The sequence below is a fragment of the Podarcis bocagei genome (genome assembly GCF_964188305.1).
Source record: "Podarcis bocagei genome assembly, chromosome: 3".
Classification (NCBI taxonomy): Eukaryota; Metazoa; Chordata; class Lepidosauria; order Squamata; family Lacertidae; genus Podarcis; species Podarcis bocagei.
The window spans coordinates 81611877-81636185 of NC_138127.1; the positions used below are offsets into that span (position 1 = coordinate 81611877).

At 39.7% G+C, this 24309-nt stretch overlaps 1 protein-coding gene across 8 annotated transcripts in view; it reads left to right on the forward strand.

Moving 5' to 3' along the window:
- The window catches only part of GPATCH2 (G-patch domain containing 2), a 108138-nt gene that overhangs the window by 29926 nt on the left and 53903 nt on the right, over positions 1 to 24309 (forward strand). Inside the window, exons 7-8 of one of the 8 annotated variants that reach the window (XM_081186057.1) lie at positions 1087 to 1207; positions 1578 to 1669. The exons of 6 other annotated variants lie outside the window; for them this stretch is intronic. In XM_081186057.1, the coding sequence (XP_081042183.1) occupies positions 1087 to 1206 (120 nt within the window). In that variant the 3' untranslated portion in view covers position 1207; positions 1578 to 1669. Of the gene's footprint in view, positions 1 to 1086; positions 1208 to 1577; positions 1670 to 24309 lie in introns of those variants that run through there. One more of the 8 variants, XR_014005783.1, reaches the window with a different exon arrangement.

Below are 24309 nucleotides of genomic sequence, written 5' to 3' on the forward strand. Positions count from 1 at the left end.
TTTTTCGTCTAGCGAATTTTTCGTCTTGCGAAGCACGAAATCCCATAGGAATGCATTGAAATTCAATTAATGCGTTCCTATGGTCAAAAAAGTCCAAACAAAGCCAAATTTGGTACAACAAGAGTTTATTAAGTGCTCTTTAAAGTCACACATACTGTAAAGAGCATTTCAAAAATTGAAGGAACAATAAATTAAGTTTCTAAACATGACAGAAAAACATTTAAAAATCAACAAAGTGTACAGTACATTTCCTAAGACTCTGGGGGACAATTCGAAGAAGGTTCCTCTTCCACTCTTTGCTTCTTGCTGAAGAACCCCCTCCTTAACTGTTCCCCCAGCCACCCACCACACAGAAATTCAAATCCAGATTTTTTAAAAAAAAACCAGCAGAGTGGCCCAATGGTCACAGAAAATCATAAAAATGCAGAAAAAACCCACACAAGCTTCCAGATTATTGCAAACCCCTCCTCAACTGTTCCCCCAGCCACCCACCACACAGAAATTCAAATCCAGATTTTTTTTAAAAAAAACAGCAGAGTGGCCCAATGGTCACAGAAAATCATAAAAATGCAGGAAAAAAACCACAAGCTTCCAAATTCTTGCAAACCCCTCCCCAACACCAAGTCCTTGAATTCCAAACACCCCAACCCAAAATCCAAAAACCCCCAAAAAAGTTTTAAAAGTTTAACTTACCAAGTGGCTGCAAAAGAAGTTTTGGAAAAGCTTCAAAAATCACCAAAGTCTTCAAAAACCTCAAAAAAGGCTACCACACTGCGTTCTATGAGTTGCTCCTTGAAGTCAAGTCGCAACTGTATTAACGGTGTTAAGAAAAAGGAAACAAACTTGCAAGACGTTTTCGTTTTTCGTCTTGCGAAGCAAGCCCATAGGGAAATTGGTCTTGCAAAGCAGCTCAAAAAACGCAAAACCCTTTCGTCTAGCGAGTTTTTCGTCTTGCGAGGCATTCGTCTTGCGGGGCACCACTGTACAACATAAGACTACAGGTGATGCCTTACAAATAAGGTAGCATATCAGCAAGAGAGGTTTTTGTTCATCCCCTCTTCCTGCATGCTTGTTTTCTCCTTACAGGTTTGTGTCTGTACTCTGAAGTGGAGCATAGCATTTGAAATCTCTTGTCAATTTCCACTCTTTGCACACATTGGCAGATCAGATCAGTATATACAGCAGAATTATGTAGCTACATCCTAAGGTAACGAGATGAGCCATATCACTTCGGAATAACTGATTTGCTATACTCTTTTTATTATTGCTAGATGTTGCAAAACAAACAAAAACACCCCCAGCATATGTTTCCTCCAAATAGAAACCTTGCAGTTATCACTCAGTTCTCCCTTTTCCCCCCAGTGTGGGTCAGCATTCAAAAATGTGATTAATCTCCCCCCCCCCGTAGTCATCCAAAGTAGTATAATCCAGTGTGCCATCTCAGAACTCTGACCACCAAGTTCTACTGCAGGTGATAGTTCTGATAAGACTTGTAGATTCAGTGATTGGCGTTCTGTATAATTATGGCCCATTATACAAATGTCATAATACCTAATCATGTTTTGTTTACACCATAGACGCCAGAATGTTGACAGACTTGGAGAATGTTAGAAAACACTTCAAAGACAACTGGGAAGAAAATAATGACTTAATAAATACAGTAGATCAAGACATGGCACATTAGTGAATCTGTTAAGTTGATAACATCTTGAGTGTTGAAATGATTGATTTCTGAGGTAAATAAATCATTTGCATGGAAGCATTAGAATTCATTAATTTCACTAATTACATAGTGAAGAAAGCATCTGTTTTCTTCACTAAAGAGCAGGCATTAATTACAGGTCTTACCTGTTCATCTAAAAATAGTGTCAATATGTTCAGTTTTCTCTCTTTAAATTGTTGATTTTTGTAGAAAGGCTTATGCCATTATGAAGTTGCCAAGACCTCATTAATAAAGCAGTTTTAAATAAAATTATGTTCACCAAAAGAAAAAGAGAATATAGTAGTCTTTTGGTAGTATCTCAAAAGATTTTTAGATTTAGAATACCCATCTTTTAATCCACAAAATCAATCTCTTCATTATTTTACAATCATGTGTGGAAGAAATCTTAAATCCAGCAAGAAATATAAGGAAAGGTTCTGTTGTACAAAGCCTCTTCCAGATTAATAGACCCAAAGGAGAATGTTAAAAGTATAACCCATGTAAGATAATGGAATGTTCATATTTTCAATTTGTGGCTGAATGTAAATTCCATATTGTAGGCTTTGAAACCAAGAGTACTATTGGTAATCCCTTACTAGGTATTTTCAGTGAAAAATCAGAAGTGAGTTTGGGGGTAAAATTGCCAGCTTCTTAGTATGCCTGGGTAGTGCTTACAGATTCTGGTATATGAGTCAAATATGCTAGCAGCAAGGTGTGCTTATTGAGTTTTTGTGTCCTGACAGGTTGGATGTATCACATGGTTAGTTTACCAGCCATGTCACATGCTATTAGTTAGAATAAGTTGCTTAAAGCTGGTAAAGGCAAAAAGATTTAGGTAGAATTACATTGAAATTTCAAAACTACAGTCATTCAGTGTGAAGAACTTTTTAAAAAATAATATTGTTTTATTTCGTTTTCAATTTTACATTTCAAAGTAAACATTCTACAAACTTTAAAGGAAGCATGAATAACTTTAGACCACCTTCAGGACTTTTTGCATGAACCTCCCTAAGGTGGTGGTTTTTTCTTGCCTACAAGGATTCATGAAAGTACATATGAACCATTTGCATGTCCAGCTAGAACAGGCTTCCTCAGACTCGGCCCTCCAGATGTTTTTGGCCTACAACTCCCATGATCCCTAGCTAGCAGGACCAGTGGTCAAGGATGATGGAATTGTAGTTTCAAAACATCAGGAGGGCCGAGTTTGAGGAATCCTGAGCTAGAGCATGTTAGTTATCCTATGTTTTATACTGGGAGCTGATACAGTGCTTTGGCTGAGTATCAGATATGAGCCATTTCAGGTATGAGCCCAGTTCAAATTTCATCTCAGCCACAAAGTCTCAGGGCTGGTTTTCCCTGCACTACATGGGTGAAAGGCACCCATCAAAGCAGAGCTTTTTTTCAGCCGGAACCACACAGAACTTAATTCCAGCACCTATCTGGTGTGTACCATTTCCATTATAAGAGAACAAACATGGTGCATTCCAGCATCTCTTTTTCTAGAAAAACAACACTGCATCAAAGCACCGAACTCATGTGCTCCCCCCGCAAAAGAATACTGCCATGATTCTAGAAGGACTTCTGCCTCATTCACTTACAAGATGAAAGCATCATGTGCAGGTCAGGTATCCTTACAAACAACAATCGTTAGTTAAACATGGTTTGCTTTCCACGCACTCCAGAAATTTATAGCTACTGGAAATGAGTATTTACTGTCTTGAAATGAATAGGCAAACTCTTGATCTCCGCAGAAATGTAAAAATAATGGTTGAGGATGAGGTACTTCTGTGCCTTGTTTTATTCTGCTTTGCTGGAGGAATTGGAAGTGGCCAACTCTTCTGTAGATCTGCATGTAGCCCAGAGGTGTCAAACGGCCTTGACTTTCACAAAACAGATTACTCTAGTAGAGTGCCAGAACCAGTTCGCTGTTCAGCTAAGTTAATCAAGTCAGACAAAAGCCCAAGCACAGTACCAGCTCAGAGAAACTCTGTTGGCACCAGCCTAATTAAAGATAAACTCCTAAAGCGTTCATTTATTTCCCTAGCAAAATGTACAAACTGGTAAAGTATCCACAGCTGGGGAGAGGAGGGACTTCATGACCTCACTTAACCTCCCTAGTATATCTGAGAGGATTCGTCTTGGCAGGTCCATCTCGGAGGAAGAGATCATTGAAGCCTTTAATGGTCTGTCTCTTGGCAAAACGCCTGGCACAGATTCACTTGGAGCTGATTCTTTAAAGCTTTTTTATGCACCCCTTAGCACAGAGGTCTTTTAAGTAACTAATTTTCAGGAAATGATATGTTTCTTGTCTGGGTTATCTGATCTTTATCCTTTTTTGAGAACTGTGAGGATCCACTGCTCGGTGTAGGCTTACCATCCTTAACTTTACCTGAATAGTTAAAAAAGTATATCAAACTTTAAATAACACACTGGCAGTGTTCACACACAGGGGTGCCAACTTGAATAAAAAATTGTATGGGCCCAGGTCAGTCCCTCCCTGCATAATCAATCACATGACACAGTGCACAAAACACATACACACCATTTGAATGGCAATGCCTATCAACTTTGGGGGAGGTGGCCCCCCTCAAATATTTTATTGTGGGGGCCAAAATCCCCACAGCCCCTAGGAGTTGGTTCCTATGTTCACACATAACACTAATAACCCTTGGCTGAACTAAACCACAGTGTGCCTGAGCTGGTTACCTGCTTGTGCAAAGGTGGGATCAAAGTAGGAATTCTCAGACACAGTTTGTGCATGATAAGGTACGATGAGCCGACGTTTATGGCTATGCATTACATGTGAATGCAGCCTTTAAATGCTTTCACAGTGAAAGTTTGCCAGCTAGCAGATGTCGATCAGTTGGCTCTTGAATGGTTCTACTTGTTCCTGGTACAGAGTCACATGGTGGATAGCTTCCAGTTATCTTGGGATACTTTCTTGGGGCTGTTCATTCCTTCCTTTCCTCTCCCCCAATGATCAATGCCAGTAAGAGACCACTAAATGAGATCATTCTGAGCTTCAGTATGTTGGTGGCATTTCACTCTGCTCTACTTCATTTGACATTGGCAGTTTCTACCCCAAATATTGTGCTATGTGCCAAGTCGAAATTAAATCCAGAAAAGATTAAGGTACCTGTGTGTGATGCTGTGATAATGTCTCCCACGGTTGCCTGATCCAGCAGACTCTTCTTACTTTCTTAGGGAGGTGCTGCTTGTTCTGCATCTATAAAAATTACTTCTCCTGGAAGTTCACAAGGAGTTGGACAAGGTTAGGATACTGTAGTGCCATTTCTGTGTTTTCACACGCCTTTGATGGGTGGCACTGACATGTGAGCCATTAGCAGGGATCATAGAATCACAGAATTGTAGAGTTGGGAGGGAGTTGTTTGTTAATTTGTACAGCACTTCACACACTTTGTTGTTGTTGTTTAGTCATTTAGTCGTGTCCAACTCTTCGTGATCGCATGGACCAGAGCACGCCAGGCACTCCTGTCTTCCACTGCCTCCCGCAGTTTGGTCAAACTCATGCTGGTAGCTTCGAGAACACTGTCCAACCATCTCGTCCTCTGTCGTCCCCTTCTCCTTGTGCCCTCCATCTTTCCCAACACCAGGGTCTTTTCCAGGGAGTCTTCTCTCCTCATGAGGTGGCCAAAGTACTGGAGCCTCAGCTTCACGATCTGTCCTTCCAGTGAGCACTCAGGGCTGATTTCTTTCAGAATGGATACGTTTGATCTTCTTGCAGTCCATGGGACTCTCCAGAGTCTCCTCCAGCACCATAATTCAAAAGCATCAATTCTTCGGCGATCAGCCTTCTTTATGGTCCAGCTCTCACTTCCATACATCACTACTGGGAAAACCATAGCTTTAACAATACGGACCTTTGTTGGCAAGGTAATGTCTCTGCTTTTTAAGATGCTGTCACACACTTTAGTAGCTTATTAAATAGTTATTGCTTACAAATTATTTTAAAAATTGATATTAGGAGGGGGCATAGTTTAGCAGCAGCGTGCATACTTCACATATAGATCCATATCAGTCCTAGGTTCAGCCTCTGGCATCTCAGTTAAAATGGATTAGGTAGGAGATAATAGGAAATACTTTTTCTTGAAATCCTGGGGAGCCATTGCTAGTCAGAATATACAGTACTGGACATCAGACTTGCTACAAAAGGTAGCTTCCTGTGTACACAGACACTGTGACTTTAATTGTTGCTTATTCCAAGCAGCTGACATTGGGTGGGTTATATAATTTTAAATAAATATATTGGGAAGAGGTAGAGTAATTAATGTCTCTTAGTCATGCTTGGAAAAGGCCCATTGATTTCAGTGTGTTCTGCTCTTGAGTCTGATATTGCCTTGTTCTGTCAGGCTTTCCTGCTTAAATTTCTTCCCTTTCATTTTACTGGATTTTTTTTAATACTAAATCGAAAAAAAATTCTGAACATATACAATAAGTTGATTTGGCAGAAGTTGCAAAATGCCATACAAAAGTTAAAGAATTACAAAGTATACATAGGTAAAATAACCTTGGTATACCAGTTCAACCCAAGCTGTAGTCTTGGGACATTAACCTCTGGGATTTAAGCATCCTAACTCTCTGTAGAAGTGCACCTTCCCTCTATTTACAACAGCTACACAATGCAACCCACTTATAGCTGTGTTCAGGGGGAGTAGGAAGATCATAGGGTTTAAATTTGCAGTGCGATGTATGCATCCCAGATTTCTGTGGTATCTTGATATTAAATCCCAAGAAGCATACAGTTTGGATGATTTGTATGTGCTAAGTGAATAGATTTACTGCTATAGTTTGAGCATTTTTAAATTAAAATATATCACTCATTCTGAATGTATTGATTTACACATCTTTGTGTCAATATTAAGTCGAGTGACTTTCCCAATAAGTTAAAAAGATCTGGCAAGGCAGGTTACATTGAGTGGATTGCTTTAAATTTATATTTGTGTCTGTACTAAACATTTTCACTTTTCTGCCCTTTATTCTTAATCAGTGTTAGAGTTTTGAAATGTCTGCTAATCCAAACCCAGATGAAGGCCTTTTCAGTAATGAAAATATTGCCTTGTCAAGTAACTGATTGTAGATCTTAGCCAGTTTAAATATTCATAATTCCAGTTGAGAAATGTAAGGGAGTTTCCTGGGTCACAGTTTTTTTCTGACCTAGATGGAATTATAATCTTTGAAGAGTAGATAAATTACTCAAGTGGATTGTGCAGATTGCACATTGCTTTTAAATTTTGAATTCTTTAGTTAAAACTCAGAACCTGCTTTTTTTGTGCAATTCACTATCAGTTTAACCACTTTTTTAAAAACAACTTTTCCTCTCCTTCCTTCCTTCTCTATACACCAGTGGACTTTCTAAATTTTATGGATGATAAGCTTTTTAGCTTGTTATCATTTTTATTTTGTCAATGATATAAAAAACACAATTTTCATGTGGAGAAAAAACACACACTGAATGGGATTGCGACCTGGCTTTAAACGGGAGCCAAATCCCAAGACACCAGGAGCAGACAGGTTATTCTGCTGCATTTCTATATTGGATACAGCCTGGAGGTGGTAATGGATCGGATTTGGGCAAACAAACGGAAACTTAATCCTTAGAAGACACAGGTGCTCCTGGACAGTAGAGGTGATTTGGAGATGGGTTGACACTCCCTTTGAAAATTTGAAGTAGCCTTGACCTTGATTGCCCCATGACTGCTGTAACCAGGAGTGACTTGGGCAAGTTAAGGGTGGTACACCAACGACACCCATTTCTGGAGACAGCACATTTGGACAAGGTGACACCACTGAGACGGCCTTTTCAGTGGTCATGCCCAGGTCTTGGAACTTCTGAGGAACAGCCTCTTGCCACCATCTTTAATGGCCTTCCATCAGGTGGCAAAAGCATTCTTCTTAGGAAAGCTTTTAGGATATGCATGGTTTTAAACTCTTGCGCTCCTTGTGTTTGTGTTTTAACCAACATTGGTTCCGAATTGTTTTAATGGTGCTTGGCTTTCATTCCACTGTTGTTATTTTTAGATTTTTGAAATTTTAATAGTCGTTAGCCCCCTTGAGGGTTTTTTTAAACACCTTGGGGTTTTTCCTTTATTAAAGGAAAGGCAAGTGAACATGACTATGTCATTTAATGTGTTTGCATACAGAAGGCCCATCCATGATGGTAACTCAGGCATAAACAGGTGGTGGACTTATTTGAGGATGAGAGGTTCTTACTCTTGTTTTTCATTCTGCTTCTACTGTGTTTTTACTGCTCTGTTCTAATACCATATAACAATATTGTAAGGTACCCTGGAACCGATAACAAGAAGCACGTGCTATAAATTCCAAAATTTATGAATACATATCGGAGGACCACCATATGTGTGTGTGTGTGTGTGTGTGCACGCATTTAGTGTTGTAACTAAACTATTATGACTTCTACCACTCTCAGTGTACAGAGTGATTTGTAGTCTTTGTACAAGAAGTTTTGTTCATGTGAAAATTATTCTCAAAATACAATTGCATCAAATGTTTAAGTTGTAGTTGTCTGCAGTTTCCCTTGGCTAATCAAGAGTGTGTGTAGTACGAAGCAAACATTGTTGCTGTTCTCTCACCCTTAAAAGTCACAAGGCAGCACTCTTGGTTAGCCAAGTGAGGCCAGTGAGTGTCTATTAATACATAAAGTAAATATGAAATTTGCCTAGGTTCTCAAGATAAAAAATAGGTTCTATAACACACTAGATAATGTTAATCAGAGTAGGCTATAATAAGTCATGAGAACATAAGATCTCTTTTAGTCCTGTAATGCTTCAATATATCAAACCAATGCAAGGAAAAAATATGGGTGAGGGGTAGAGAAATGTATTGAGCAAGTTTCAGTTTGCATTTTGAATACCTTTGAAAGGAAGCGCTGAAACATGATTGGCTCTGGAATACATTTCTTTTTTGGCAGTGCTTACCAGTGCAGTAGCTCATCTGAGAATTCATTAAGCTTTTAATTGTGCTAGTAGTTCATTATAGAAAACATTGTGGGAATGAGTATAAAGTTTGTAGAAGTCTCTCATCACTTACACCGTCGTAATCCTGTTTCAACCAATGGGAATACCTCTGGCTAAGTGGCATGCTACAATCCTAATAACCTCCCTTCCCAAAATTACATTGTGTTTTATTACTTTATGAAAGTGCCAAAAGAGAGACTTTATACTAGGGACAGCAAGCTGTATTTCTGAAAGTTTTCTCTTCCCACTTCAGGATCTTGACTAGAACATTAATTTCCATTAATGAGGATCATAAAATTGATCCTCTATTTTTGTCCCTTACATGTCAGTCGGGTTTTAATAACAGTAGCTATCTCTAGAAGAGTGTATGTCATTTTTATGTTTCTTAATTCCCAAAGAAACTAATGATGTAAGTCTTCGATTCGACTTACTGAAATTTCTGTGAAGATGTGACCAGAAGTTAACAGTGGCTTGGTTTGGATTCTCAGCTTCCAATGGTGCCACATACCCTCCACTCAGGCACACCTGTATCACTGTACACACAGTGCACAAGATAATGACACAGTGCTCCCACTGCTTGCGGTCCAGTGGCACAGACAGCAGCAACCAGGAGTACTGCCAGTCTCTGGGAACCCTACAGGGTCATCCTGGAAAAAAGGGACAAGTGGGGTGCTGCAGGGTTCTGTCCTGGGCTTATTGTTTAACTTCTTTATAAATGACTTGGATGAAGGAATTGAGGGAATGCTTCAAGTTGCAAGAAAAGATACGGGTGCTTTAGCTGAGATTTCTGCATTGAAGGGGGTTGAACTAGATAACCCTTGGGATCCCTTCCAACTCTAAGATTCTGTGATTTTATATACATCTTAATTACACTAGTCTCTAAGGCACATACAATAAACTCAATACAATGTGAATAAGAATCAGTTAACATGATGAAGTTGGGGGGGGATTATGATTGAGAAGAAAGAGTTTCAGCTGCACTACAGGGAAGGAAGAAACATACCCCCACTAGCCTTTTGCATACCAGGGGGAGGGGGAAGTCATGTCAGTGCACAATACAGGGGAGCTTTCCACACAGTAAACACACCACAGAACAACGCCCTTAGCTCTAGTCACAGCAGCAGCCACCAGCCATCAGGCACATCATGAGTCATTTGTATGCCTCCACTCTGAGGACCATTGGGACACGGGTGGCGCTGTGGGTTAAACCACAGAGCCTAGGGCTTGCCGATCAGAAGGTCGGTGGTTCGAATCCCTGTGATGGGGTGAGCTCCCGTTGTTCGGTCCCAGCTGCTGCCAACCTAGCAGTTCAAAAGCACAAGGTGCAAGTAGATAAATAGGTACCGCTCCGGCGGGAAGGTAAATGGCATTTCTGTGCACTGCTCTTGTTCTCCAAAAGCGGATTAGTCATGCTGGCTACATGACCCGGAAGCTGTCTGCGGACAAACGCTGGCTCCCTCGGCCAGTAAAGCGAGATGAGCGCCGCAACCCCAGAGTCATCTGTGACTGGAGTTGTCAGGGGTCCCTTTACCTTTTACTCTGAGGACCCAGTAGATGCCAGGAGCACAGGGTCTGCAGGAGGACCTCCAGTCTGGTAGAACCGTGTATGTTTGAACAGTTGGGGGTCCCCTGGTTCAATGCAAACACACACTGGGAAAGAGGAAAGGGAATCCCCGCACTCAGGAACACTTCAGCCATTTGGGAGGAAGAGTGATGGGGTTTCTAGAAAATCTTCTCTTGCCCTAGAGTGATCTAATTTAGCTTAGGTTTAAGCTTAGCTAAAACCCCAGAAATTATCGCGTCTTCCTAGTGTTTCTTCAATGACCTAGTGGACATTCGCAGCAGGAGTTCTGCTGGCACATGGGGTTCTCCATCCCCTACTTCTGTGCCAACCCCCAGAACAGTGCATGGAGGAAGGAGAGTGGGGCGGTTCTGTCTGGCAAGCTGAAATGGAAAACTGTCTGTGGAAAAATGAACACTGGGAAATTTTCTGCCCGACGTTGCTGAGAGAGGCATTGGATTGACCAATAGCCCAGCTCCTGCATGAGACGCACAGCCCTCCTGGTTCACTCCCTCTCCTTGGCATCATATCTGACCACCACCAAAACTGTGTTGCCTGGTAGGCCAGCCCCTACTGAGTGGCTTCCCAATAAGCATAAATGCTCCTTCCACTCCCGACTACTTGCAGCCACATCCCACATATTTATATCAGTGTATTTAAAGTGGGAAAAGCAAAGTGGAGGTTTGTCATTGACTATGTGATGAACCTACTCTTGGCCTTGTTGTAGGACATCATCTGATGTTTATGGCAGATTTGGTACGTTGTGAAGCAAATGAGATTTGGGGCAGACAAATCCAGTTGAGGGAGCTGGGTATGTTTAGCCTGGAGAGAAGACTGAAAGGTAACAGGGCAGCCATCTCCAAATACCCAAAGGGCTGTCATATGAAAATGGAGCAAGCTTGTTTTCTGCAGCTCCAGAAGGCACGACCCAAACCAATGGATTAAACAACAAGAAATGAGATTCCAGCTAAACATCAGGGATAATTTTCTGACAGTAGAAGCTGTTTGACAGTGGAACAAACTCCCTCAGAAGGTGGTGGACTCTCCTTCTTTGGAGGTTTTTAAGCAGAGGGCTGATGGCCACCTGTCAGGAATAATGCCGGTTGTTTACTTAGTTAATATATCCAACAAACATACCACATTATTCTCTGTGTGTCTTTATATTGCAGTCCATCCTCTCTATTACAAACTCCATTCACCACTATCAGGTTCATGTCCCCAAGACATCTGTTAACTCAATTGAAAGAAATCCCTTGATTATTATTTTTTTTATAAAAAGGTAATTATTTAAAATTATTCAGAGTCCCCCATGGCATTGAGATAATCGTGGTTGAACTGTGTTGCCAAGTTAATAGCATAATAATATTCTGTTAGTGCACTCCAGTTGAGTGCTGTTATTTAGTGCCTCGACCAGAGGGAAATTTTTGTGACTAGCTGAAATATATAATCTAAATACCTGTTTCCCTTCCGATATATTTTTTCAGAGTCATAATATTATATGACAATTATTTTCCTTTCCCAGACTGTTTTTCTTTGAAACTTTAAGCAGCAAAATGCACAGCAACATTGCTGTATACTCAGTCATCTGTTTAATCCTTATCCCCTTCGCATTGTCAATACCCATCTAATTCCACTTTAACAACAGTAATTGGCTGATGGAGTAGCAGATATAGATTTGTTTTCCTGATGACTCCTTGACTTTTTTCCTCTGGTAATACTAATAGAATTCCAAATCCTTACTGGTGTGATCATGTCATGAGTAGGTCAACAGTCATGTCAAGGTCCTATTGGAAACTTCATAGCCAACATCTTAATTTAGACTTAGCTACCTTGCCCCCCCCCCCCTTCTATGTGCATTTGTAAGCAATTCTTTCAAGTCTTTCAGTCATTCCATTATAATAGAATTCATTTAATTCAAAAGGAATTAGTTCATGATGTGAATGTATTTGGATCACTGCAGTTCAATAAAAATAAACCTGGGAACATCCATTCTGAATTCTTGATATCTTTCAGCCTGAACGGCAGAACTCTTTATTTACATATTTGTTCCAATATACATTGTTTGTGCCTTTTGGATTTTCTGAACTTTGCCTGGTAGGTTGACTACTTACCACTTGCCATCAAATTCTTTGTCAGGGGATCCCCTGGTACCTGCTTAAGTGCTGATTGAGCTCTCATCAAACCCTTGCCAATCAATGCAGAAATTCACTCACCTGAGCTTTCTGTACTAGGTGCCTAATCCACCAATCACTTCTGTGCTGTCCTATTAATTTCATTGTTGCTGGCTCAGGAACAGCAAAAGCAGCCAATCTGAATGTTTACTCAGAAAGAGGTCCCATGGATTTCCATGAGATTTACCTGTAAGTAAGAACGCTTGGAATTGCAGCCTTAGTGGTTTGCACTGTACGTTACACTTTTGTTGCAATTATATATCCTGGTAACTAAATGCAGCTTCCCTAGCCTACTTCTAACCGTGGTTTCAGGGTTAAATAAGACATGACATTGAAGAAACACGAAAAATTCCACCCCTGCTAAAGCTGCTATTTCACTTGCCTGTGTTACTCAAGGAGAGAAATAGCATTCATGGAGGTGCTTTCCTTTAGGAAAATGGCATAGAGGGAAAGGGTTAAGATCCCCCCCCCAAAGCATCATATGCACATATGCACATATACACACACTATTAAACTGTTCAAAAAAGCAGCAAGAGTAATGTGCTATTGCTCTTTTCTGGGAGTACATTGCCATTTTTGATGTGATTGCCATGGCCACTAATACGTGTAGACACAGGCATTGCTGTCTATATTTTATTGGGATCTATGTCCTAATGTGGTCACAGTGTTAGGCATAATGTGTTGCTTTCGGACATCATCGGTTGCTTAGCTGCAGCAAAATAAAATGTAACACTCTTCTTACAAGTATGCCTCCTAACATTTGTTTCAAAATTTGAATGTGATGTGATGCATCTCTTTTATCTTGTTTACACTGCCGATCTGACTATATTAGAACTGAACATTCTCGTCATCGCTTCTTACAGCGATTGAGCACATGTCGTTTTTAATCTCGGCGCTACCCTGAATCGAAACCCTTATGTGTGAACAATCGTACAACATTTCCTTTACATGCAAGTGTTTGTTCTTTAATTATTTGCCGTATCTGCTTGTTAGTTTAGGGGAAATGCAACTTAGGGCTTCTTCACACTCGGAAGCACTTCATGCAATATTTTGTCACTTGTAGACTTAGCATTTTGTTATGACACATGCTGTGAATAGGTGAGCCTCCTCAAATTCAGTACTTTCCAGCTGAGGTGATACAAAACTGGCATTGAGAGCCAGTATGGTGTAGTGGTTAAAGCACTGACTAGGACCTGGGGAACCTGGGTTCAAATCCCTACTCAGCCATGATATTCACTGGGTGACCTTGAGCCAATCACAGTCTCAACCTTCCTCACAGGGTCATTGTGAGGATACAATGGGGAGGCAGAGAACCATGTGTGCCACCTTGAGCTGCTTTGAGGAAACAGGGGATATGCTAGGATTCTTTAAAATATGTCAAAGGGAAAGTGAATTAGAAGAAAGATGGCTAATTTGATTAAGTAGGCTTTGGATATAACAGGTAATGGCATCAAGTGGATGTTTAAAATTTACCACAGAACTTGGATGAAGATTTTTGACATTCTAGAACACTCTTGCTAGGACAGTATTCTGGGAACAAAGAACAGGCAAATTGAAATAAAAGCATTTTCCCCTCATGAGATTACTTGGGAAACTCTTCCCTTCCCCTCCACTGTCTCTGCACATAAATAGATGTTGGGAAGCATAAACATGGGTTTTTAAGGCAGAACGACCATCAAATGCAGGCTGAATCTTCATTCTAACCTTGGGCCTATTCTTTGTGTATTATCATGTTTGATGACTAGGCTTCCTATAAGTAGTAATGTGAACTCCTGGCATGGGCTCCAACACCCTGATACAATCTTCAGCAAAAACTTGAAAGGCTGGGAGCCACAACACAAATTTTAGGGAGGATTCGAAATGAACTCCGGCAAATGCGTCTTACCTCGTCGCCATCTTGGATCTCTCTCTCGTAGTAACTGAAAGTTTTATCCCAATTTTCTTATTTTATATATTTTAATTATTTTTCACCATCAAACATTTTCTTCACGTACCTTAATAAACCAATACAATTTAAACAAAAACAGAAAATAAAACATTTTCATACCATATTAAATCCATACTTTGGGATTCCCCAATCCTTTGACTTCCCTCCATTCCCTCCCCCAATTCCTTTGTATTATTTTATGTTGTACATGTCTATAATTTCCTTATACATAAATATTTCCAATTTCAAACATTATCCTTATACAGTGGTGCCTCGGGTTACATACTCTTCAGGTTACAGACTCCGCTAACCCAGAAATAGTGCTTCAGGTTAAGAACTTTGCTTCAGGATGAGAACAGAAATCGTGCTCCGGCGGCGCAGCAGCAGCAGGAGGCCCCATTAGCTAAAGTGGTGCTTCAGGTTAAGAACAGTTTCAGGTTAAGAATGGACCTCTGGAACGAATTAAGTACTTAACCTGAGGTACCACTGTACATATAGATTGATGTAACATTGTGCTGGAAAGTAAGCATATACTCTTTGCTTTGGGGAGCAGTTTTGTGGCCTGCTTTCTCTCACACATCAATAAATGTGATATTTCCTACCAAATTTTCATGTCATATATGGCTCATTTAGTACATAAGGGTCTAGCTCAAATGACTGTTCTGGTTGGTATTATTCAAATGCTTACTTTAAGAATAGTATTAGGAGTATCATCCTGGTCGTTCATCTGATAAGTTGTAGACATTTGATTTCGCCATGTGTTGTCACAGTATTGAAATGTATGCTAGTAAAATTGCAGAAATTCAACAATATTGGGTTGGCCTGCTTTGAAAAAACAAATAGTTAAGGAATACATATTATCAATAATTTTGCCTAAGCTTTACTGTACTTTTTTCATGTTTTCTGTATGTCAGGCCACTAATAACATTAAATCAGACTTTGTTTTTGTTTGTAGTCAAAAGCCACAGTAGGTTGTTACTAAAAGAACATCTACCAGTGTTGACACTGAGAATTAATTATGAAATAAAAGACAGATTTTTGCTCAGGCTAGAATTAGCCTAGCAGTTCAAAATATAAGCAGTCACCTTGGAATCACATAACAGAAAGTGACACCCTTTCTTTGACTATAGGGTAGATAGATCTTATGAAGTTGAGTTTAGACAGATCAGCTGTTTGTCTGTTGCATTTGTTGTTCTTTTTAATTAATCCGGGAAGTTGTTGCTTTCCTTTGACACACACTCAAAGTGCATGTGTGTTAAATAATGCAAGGATATTAGGTTTATTTTTCCTCTCTTTTAAAGAGGGTCAGATGATTATCAGAGGTTATTCATTCTAAGTAGAAAAGGGTGACATTCAACATAACGTTTAAATATAGAAAAGCTTCAAAAGACTGCCCCTAATGTTTTCGGTTCCTTTAATTAGCTGTTGCATGAGCTTCTGTCATAAAGTGCTGGCTCTGTAGTTTGTTGTAGCAGCTTTGCAGGTGACCACAATTATGTGAATTCTTCTAATGCAACCACTCTTACTTTATAGTAAAGACCTTTCCATATAGATCATACTGGTTAATACAGAGATGCCTTGTGTTAGTAGGCTAATGCTGAGAGCACAAAGAGCTGTCAGAGGGTAAGAAGAGGGCATCTCTTGGATAAGCTTTCTGTTTGATGTGAGCAATGATAGAGCTGCCAGTGGTACAAAAGGCAGCCGCTAGCCTACAGCTCATTTGTTTCTAAAGGCACACATTTATTTATTTTAAAAGTTAGGCATTTGTGAGTAGAAACCCAGGTGAACCGCCCTGAGACCTCCGGGTATAGGGCGGTATATAAATTCAATTAACAACAACAACAACAACAACAACAACAACAACAACAACAACAACAACAACAACAACAACAGAAAGTACCTGTTGTATAACTATATCAAGGAAAGGTGTCACAATTCATATGATAACATGTAGCAGTTTTAGTTCCCAGGCACCGTTTGTGTGGATGCTTGTGTTTATGACACACCTTTGTTGTAGTAAACTCCTTACTATCTCCTAGTATAAATAATCCATCAGCTGCTAGCATTATTATTATTATTATTATTATTATTATTATTATTATTATTATTATTATTATATTGGATTTATATACTGCCCTATACCCAGAGGTCTCTTTTCATTGAGCTTAAAGAGGGAGATGTTACATTAACAAATCACCTATGTCACTTGCTATGAAAAAAAATTAGGTGAGGGGAGTGATGAATACAAAAATAAGACAAAAGGCGTGAGATCTTGCGATGATGTTGCCTGCTTAGGCAGCAGCAGATTCTCTCCCTGTCCACACTGAAATGAACTTTCCCGTTACCATGTATTAGCTATATTAAGAGAGCTGAGACAGTCTGACTTGCTCCAGTGCTTTGTTACAACTAACTCCACTGAAAGCTGTATTTCTTGATGACATCATCTACCTGCAACAAAGTTTACTCTGTCTACTACATCCCCATTTCTCCGGAAATGGGTAATTTTCTTAAAATTTTGCTTAACTTTTTCTTTCTCCACTTTCTCAGGATTGGGTCTTTAATAAGTAGGTTTTCTGTAAAACGTATTGTGGAATTGAAGTACCCCCCTAATTACTTAGAGATGAGTGAAGATTTTCCACTAGTCTGGACAATTCCTTGAACTCTGGAATTCAAAGTATCTAGAATTCAAAGTTCCTGTTATATAAAAGGAGTTGGGACATTTCTGCTTGCAGGTCTGATATTAAAATGGTGCCTCTGACTGACTTTTATCAATTTAGCTTTCTGATGGAAGTCTTGATGCTCCTGCAGTGGTTAGTAGGGTTGTACACAGTTGTCTACTCATGAACAGTTCTGCCTGCTCTAAATGAGAAGAGCTGTATATGTATCCTCTCATTTTTTAAGAGCAGGTTTTCCAGTGTCCAAACAACCTGTTCTTTTACCCCACTGCTATGAAGACAGTGTGGTCCACTGAGGATATGCTGAAAATTGCTGAGTCTACTGCAAAGCATTTGAAAGCAATGCCAGATAATTGAAGCCTATTATCTATCCTCAAAATGGAGGCATGCCATGGTGAGCAAATACACTCTTTAGAACAGTGATCACTCTTCCCATGTCTGTGCCGTGTAGATTTGCTATCTCCAAGTATTAGGAATAGCAATCAGTGACAACAAGATTAATCAAGCCTTTCCTGGTAAGCAGATTAGCTACCAATATTTGTTATGGAAGCTCCAGTAATTCCATTGTGATACAGGGCTCTACTGGAACCAGCCAGTGCTAAGCACAAATTTGTAAGGTCTGTATGTCTTCATTTTGTAGTGCCCCAGTGAACTTGGTGAATCTTTTCTAACATGTCCTGCTGTCATACTGGTGGAATCATTACTCTGGTTTTGATTCATTCATAAATTCTTGACCACACGAAGACTTCTAGAAATTCAGCTTCTATTATGACTGATGTTTGTTCTGTAACTAAAATAGGATCTGGGAGACAAGAGTTCTGATCCCTTCTTAGCCTTCTTAGCTTAGAGTTGTTGTAAGAATAAAATAGATGTGGGAGGAGGTAAGAACAACATATGCTGCATTGAACTCCCTGCAGGAAGTGCAGGACATAAATGTCGTGAGAACACATTGGAACATAATGGTCCATCACTTTGCATGTATGGCGTGTTGCTTGGTGTGTGTGTTTTTTATTGTATTTCTTGACGCCTATTGTCTGTATTTTCTGCATTTTGTTAAAATAAATTCCGTGGAAACTGTTCGTTGTGCTGGCTATATCACCTGTTGACTTTTGTTGCCTTTGTAATATGTCGGTTCTGTTAAGTAGCTAGTGGCAGGATTCAGCAATTTCTCACACCTTGTACTATTAATATAAATGCTTTGATGTGCTCCAAGTGTTTTATTGACATGTTCCAAGTGTTTGTTCATGCTAAGCAGAATTCCATTCTTAGGCCACATTCATATGTCATGCTAAGCCAAACCATGGCTTAGTGCAAACGCTCTGGCTCTCAAGGCGGAGATTGCAGCCACTCTACTTCTCTCCAGGTTTTTTAGGTTAGTGCAGCACAGCAGCTAAGTCAAGGTTTGGGTAAGTGTGTCATCCAAACCCAGAGTCATGGTTAAGGTTTCTCCTTTTTAACCGCAATCAGTAGCCAAAGGTTGTCCTATGGTTACAGATCATGGTTAGGGAGGAGATACTTTAACCATAAGCCTGGATTTGGACAATATACTGAACCAAACCATGGTTTAGCTGCCATCCCACGCTGACCTAAAAGGTTCAGGGGGGAGCAAAGTGGGTGCCAGCTCATCAATAGAAGCCATCATGTTCATACATTCATACCCTGGCTTACCCTGACAGGTGAACCACTAAAAACAGAGTTTGAAGAGTGTTTGCAAATCTTAATTAAGAGGGAACCAGTGTGATTTTTAACCATGTTTAGTGTGGTTGTACTTGTGAAACATACAGGTAAAGGAAGGAAGCAGGAGTTTGATCTGGGTAGGGGAGCAGGGAGGAGTATACTTTTGTGACGCTGGTTTGCAGTGAGTGAGCATTGCATCATTCATATGCCCTGTAGTACTAAATTTAAGGATTTGTTGGTTTTACTGGCAATTTAATCTAGTACATGCCTTTCGTCATTATTAATAAAATGACAATTTGGGCTCCCAGTGAAATGGAATGAATGCAAAGTGAAACAAATTTCTGTATCCATTAAATTCAAAAGCACTTGTTCCACTTTTATTTGGCTGTGAACCAAAATGCAAAGATTTTAGTTAAAATTGCAGAAAAAGGGCCTTAAATCAGATTTATATTGGCCTACTTAAAGTTACTGGAACAGATACATAGTGATTTGGTGACGTAATGTTGAAATCAAAACAAGGAATATTTTTGCTTTGCTGAAGAAAACTAATGGAAACATTCACTGGAGTAAGACAAATGGTGTTAAATGAGAAAACACACCATGAATTGCAAATGGAGCTGAGTTAATTTGTTGCTACAGTAGTGTTGCCCTACTGTTAAATGAAGGCTGTGTAATTATCTTGCTGGCAGAGATAATGTCAAAACCTCATTTCTCCTTACATGCCTCGTTTTTACATGAGGGCTAATTGAGCTGCAAGGTGACAACTGATTATATATGGCTATCATTGGGGTCCTCTTGCTCAATTTGCAAATAATGTTATCTTTCTTAAGAGATTATTTTTATATCACTTGTCAAATTAGAGGTGGTAAACTTTTGGTTCTCTCTTTAGTATGTTTACTGCAGTTTCATAGCCATCAGTATATTAACTCTGAAGACGCAGAAAATTAATCAGTAGTTAATTATTCAAATATTTAGGATTCATCTGTTTCATTCATTTGTCCTGCCTTTCATAAAACACATAAAGAAGCCAATAATGGCACCTATTTTGTATTTGTAACTATCCAAATACAGCTGTTTGAAACTGGTATTCTATTAAAGTCACTGCAAGGAATAGGATTGCAACAATAGGTATGGGTGCAATACTTTTAGCATATTTGAAAAACTAACATTTAAAAAAATGTAAATGAGCTTAAAAGGGTTTCTCTACTCATGTCTCACCTATTATGGTCTCTACATTCATAACCAAAGACACTATCAGCTCAAATCAGTTTTAGAGAAGACTTTTTGATATGTTGTTTATGCTAACACCTTACAATAAAAGTTTGAATGACTGTTTGACAGGCAACATGTTAGAATCTGGCACTATTCAAGATCCCCTCTCATTGCTGCAGTGCAGTGAGCGTTTGACCTGTGAAAAGGATTGGCAGAGAAAAGGAACGACCAGCAATGGCATGAGTGACTGTTATCAACTGCCCAGGCAGTTCACTTGAGATCAGGGATGAGGATTTTGTGACCCTCCAGGTACCGTTGCGCTCAAACTCCCATCAGGATGTGCAGCAACACCTGGAGAGCTACATAATCCTCATTGTGTGAATGCTAGAACATGGCTGGGGAAGCCCTGTGATGTCAAGGAGATATTTCAATTGATTAACCCATGACTTTAGAGTCTTTTGCTGCCAGGAAAGCATAGAAGTTTATGTACCACTAAGATATGCAATATCCCCCTTTTTTGTGTATTAATACAGTGGTACCTCAGGTTACATACGCTTCAGGTTACAGACTCCGCTAACCCAGAACTATTACCTCGGGTTAAGAACTTTGCTTCAGGATGAGAACAGAAATCGTGCTCCGGCAGCGCAGCAGCAGCAGGAGGCCCCATTAGCTAAAGTGGTGCTTCAGGTTAAGAACAGTTTCAGGTTAAGAACGGACCTCCAGAACAAATTAAGTACTTAACCTGAGGTACCACTGTATAGTTTTCTTTGACTATAAATATGTGAGCACCAAATGTCATATATGCAACTTCAGAGTTGGGAGTGAAGTAGGGGCCAACTACAGCCTGCTAACCCAGAGACTATCCTGACTTTGATCCAGCCAAGGTGGGTCTGCTACAGTTTTATACAGGCTTCTCAGCTTGTAGGCAGCGTGTGCTGCCTCATTATTTGAATCCCCACTATCACAAATGTATGAAAAACATAAGGCTTCTTGCTGCTGCCAACTTCTACCTGAGTAACAGAAGCACCACCTTCAGTGGTTATGTAGATTGCGAAAATAAAGCCGTGATCCTTTGCACCCTTAGGAGGAAGCCCCTTTAAACACAGTGGAAATTACTTCCAAGCTAGCCATGCACAGGATCTGGTTGAATGAATGCTGTTTTCCTTCTGCTTGTGTCAATGCTTTCTTATATTAGAAAGTATTTTAAAGTCTGAGCTATGTGAAGGTTTCACTTGAGGGGCCAAGAGGCCGGAATTTAATTGGACAGAGTAGATTAGTTAGTAAATGAATACATATATTTTACACTTTCTTCTTCACCTCTGGATACCTGACGTACATTCCCTGATCTAGTTTACAATCTATTGTTATTTACATATTAACATTACTTGCCTCCCAGCCTTAATCTAAAGACTTGAAGGCAGCTGACTACAAAATATGATAGAACAACAATTTAAGCTATGAAAATAGAAAAAGAAAGCACAGATACAATACATCCCAGTTCTACCATTAGGCTGAGTGAGGCAGCCGCCTCAGGCGGCATATGCTGGGAGGTGGCAGGGAGACTTCAGGAAGCAGCAGCCCTCTCCTCCCATGGCAAAGAAGCTTCAAGGCTCACTCTGCTATCTGCCCCTAGAGGAGGAGAAGGAGGCAAAGAAAGCATTACTTCCTCTTCCGCTCACCACGCCCCTCGAGCTTGGCTGGAGCCCCATAGCGCTCCTTGTTCTTGTGTGGAGCTCTTGCCCAGCCAGGCCAAGAAAGATGCAGGGATGGGTGGCCGTCGCCATTTTATGGTTTGGTATTAATATTTTTATACCACCTTGAAATTCTTTCAGATGAAAAGCAATATGAAAATATTTTGAAATGTCATTATCATGTTGGTTATAAAGCACACTGCAACCTGTTACTGAATACTGGTTTCAGATTGTGTCGTCTAATATGTGAAATAATGAAGATGTTTTTGCCTTTGAGCATACACAGAGTGCATTTCTCATTAACTGGGGTAACAGCTAGCCTCACATACATCCAGGAACATTAGAGAGAAGGAATCACATCATGCTTAGGCAGGCTAAAGTGTCACGTTGCTTATTTTAGAAAATTTTAAACTGCATAGAAGAATACATAATTATTTTTAAATAGGATTATTTTTAACAGATTTAATATAATTGCTAGGAAGAAAACCAACAGTTGATGAACGTTCTTGAAGTAAAACAGCAGCAGCTCTAAAGTTTCAGAAGAGGTGTTTTTTGTTTTAACCTTTCGGAAATCTCCAGTCTTTCAAGACCATGCATAGATTTGCCTGGCGTAAACTAAAAATGCAACGCAGAATTTCCACAAGGTTGGCACCACCTTTTTATGTAGAGATGAGCAGCCCTGGTATTTTACAGCAGACGTCTCTCCTGACGTGTAGAGAGCTCTGTGAACAGTGGGCTGCCCTAGCTGCTGACCTCATAATTTCAAGAAGCAGGTGGAGGTGGCAATTATAGCTATGGCCACTATCTTGAACCTTCTGTACTAGGTGATGAATTGCAAATGGCTAGACCCAGTGCACAACAATAAACTCAAATAAATCTTCAATGTGTAATAATGACAAGACCGAAAGACTGGCAGCTATAACAAGGCTGCTTTTGTCACCCACTTTACTGTAGCCTTGATATCCATCATTATCAGCTGGAGCTGGCTCTAGAGCTGGACAAGAAGGTTTGAAGAAGGATGAGTTGTTTGCGCTGAAGCGTCCAGTAGGTCCCATCTGGCAGAGAGTAAATGGGTTTTTCTCTTTTTTTGCCTGTTCAATGGGCCAGAGCTGTCCATCATTTTGGGCAGATATCTGATCACTTCATGCTGTGGGACAATATGGCTTTGTTGTTTGATACTGCACTGGTAATTAAAATAACTAAATATTTTGCTCACTTCTCTGTTTTTTGTTTTTTGTTTTTTACTCCAGGCAAAACATGTAGGCGTTTGCACATAAATATTTAATAAATGAATTTAACTCAAAACATTGTAATGACATAATATTTTAGGCTGCGGTCTAAATCTTGCCTATTTTATTACCATTATTAACATTATTGAAACATTTCACGAGGAAGACATTTTCCTCAAGACTGCTTTGGATCATCTGGAGATTTCCCTAAACGCCAACAGACATCAGAAATGCTACTTTTAAGTTGATTAGGCCTCTAGCAATCATGTAATGTTTTTGGTTCCAACACTGCACACTATTAGGCTACTTTAATTTTATTAACCTGAAATAGGATTTAAGCAGCCAAAATGTGTGCAGGATTAAGGAGTGTGCGTTCCAATTGTTTTAGTGCATTGGAGCTGTGTGCCAGAAAACAGCTATGTTGGGTTTACGTTGTGCAGGTAGCTGTAATATATGTTTATCAGTTGCACCTTTCAAAATAACTGACAATTGTGTAGTTTTAACATGGCAATTAATGCAATTTGATCTTAGGCATTTTGGCGAGATCATAGGATTAATTAGCAAACACGTTTATCAAATTAGTTCTCCTCTGTCCCCCTCTCCTCTTTGGAAGTGCAGTAGTTTCCTTACCATTGAGAAAAATATGTTTATTGAATGTTAAGTTGCAAAAACATTGTAATTAAGCTCCAGACCACTTCTGTAGTATACCTTGCAGAAGTGGTTTCATCAGGTATATAAAACGTTGCTAAAAGTTGACATTTTCTTGGTATTGAAATGTTAAGTCTAAGTTAAAATTATGTAGTAGATAGGTAGCCGTGTTGGTCTGCCATAGTCAAAATAAAAAAATTCCTTCCAGTAGCACCTTAAAGACCAACTAAGTTAGTTCTTGGTATGAGCTTTCGTGTGCATGCACACTTCTTCAGATACATGTGATACAAGTGCATGCACACTTCTTCAGATACAAATGCACACTTCTTCAGATACACATCTGATTGCTGGGTGTGTATCTGAAGAAGTGTGCATGCACACGAAAGCTCATACCAAGAACTAACTTAGTTGGTCTTTAAGGTGCTACTGGAAGGAATTTTTTTATTTTAAAATTATGTGAACAACTATTTTATAGGCAGTTAAGTTAGAGCCTAATTTGTCCCGTCCCCCCCCCCCCAAAATGTATTTTATATTTAGTGGATGGCATGCTCCTTTAAGGACATACTGCCCAGTGGGGTAATTCTCCTATTAATTTGTGGCTTTCTTAACACTTTCCATTTTTGGACATTTGGCTTCATCTGCAATAATTGGTTTACAAACATATTTTAATGTGTTGGATGATTAAAAGGAAAATCATTTGAGATTTCTGTCCTTCCAACTGCCAGTTCATAGCTGGGGTCCAAGCCAGCTGACATATCATCATTCATTTTTCCTTTATTTCCTAATAAATCTTTGAGCCCAGAGGCACTGGACCCATGCAG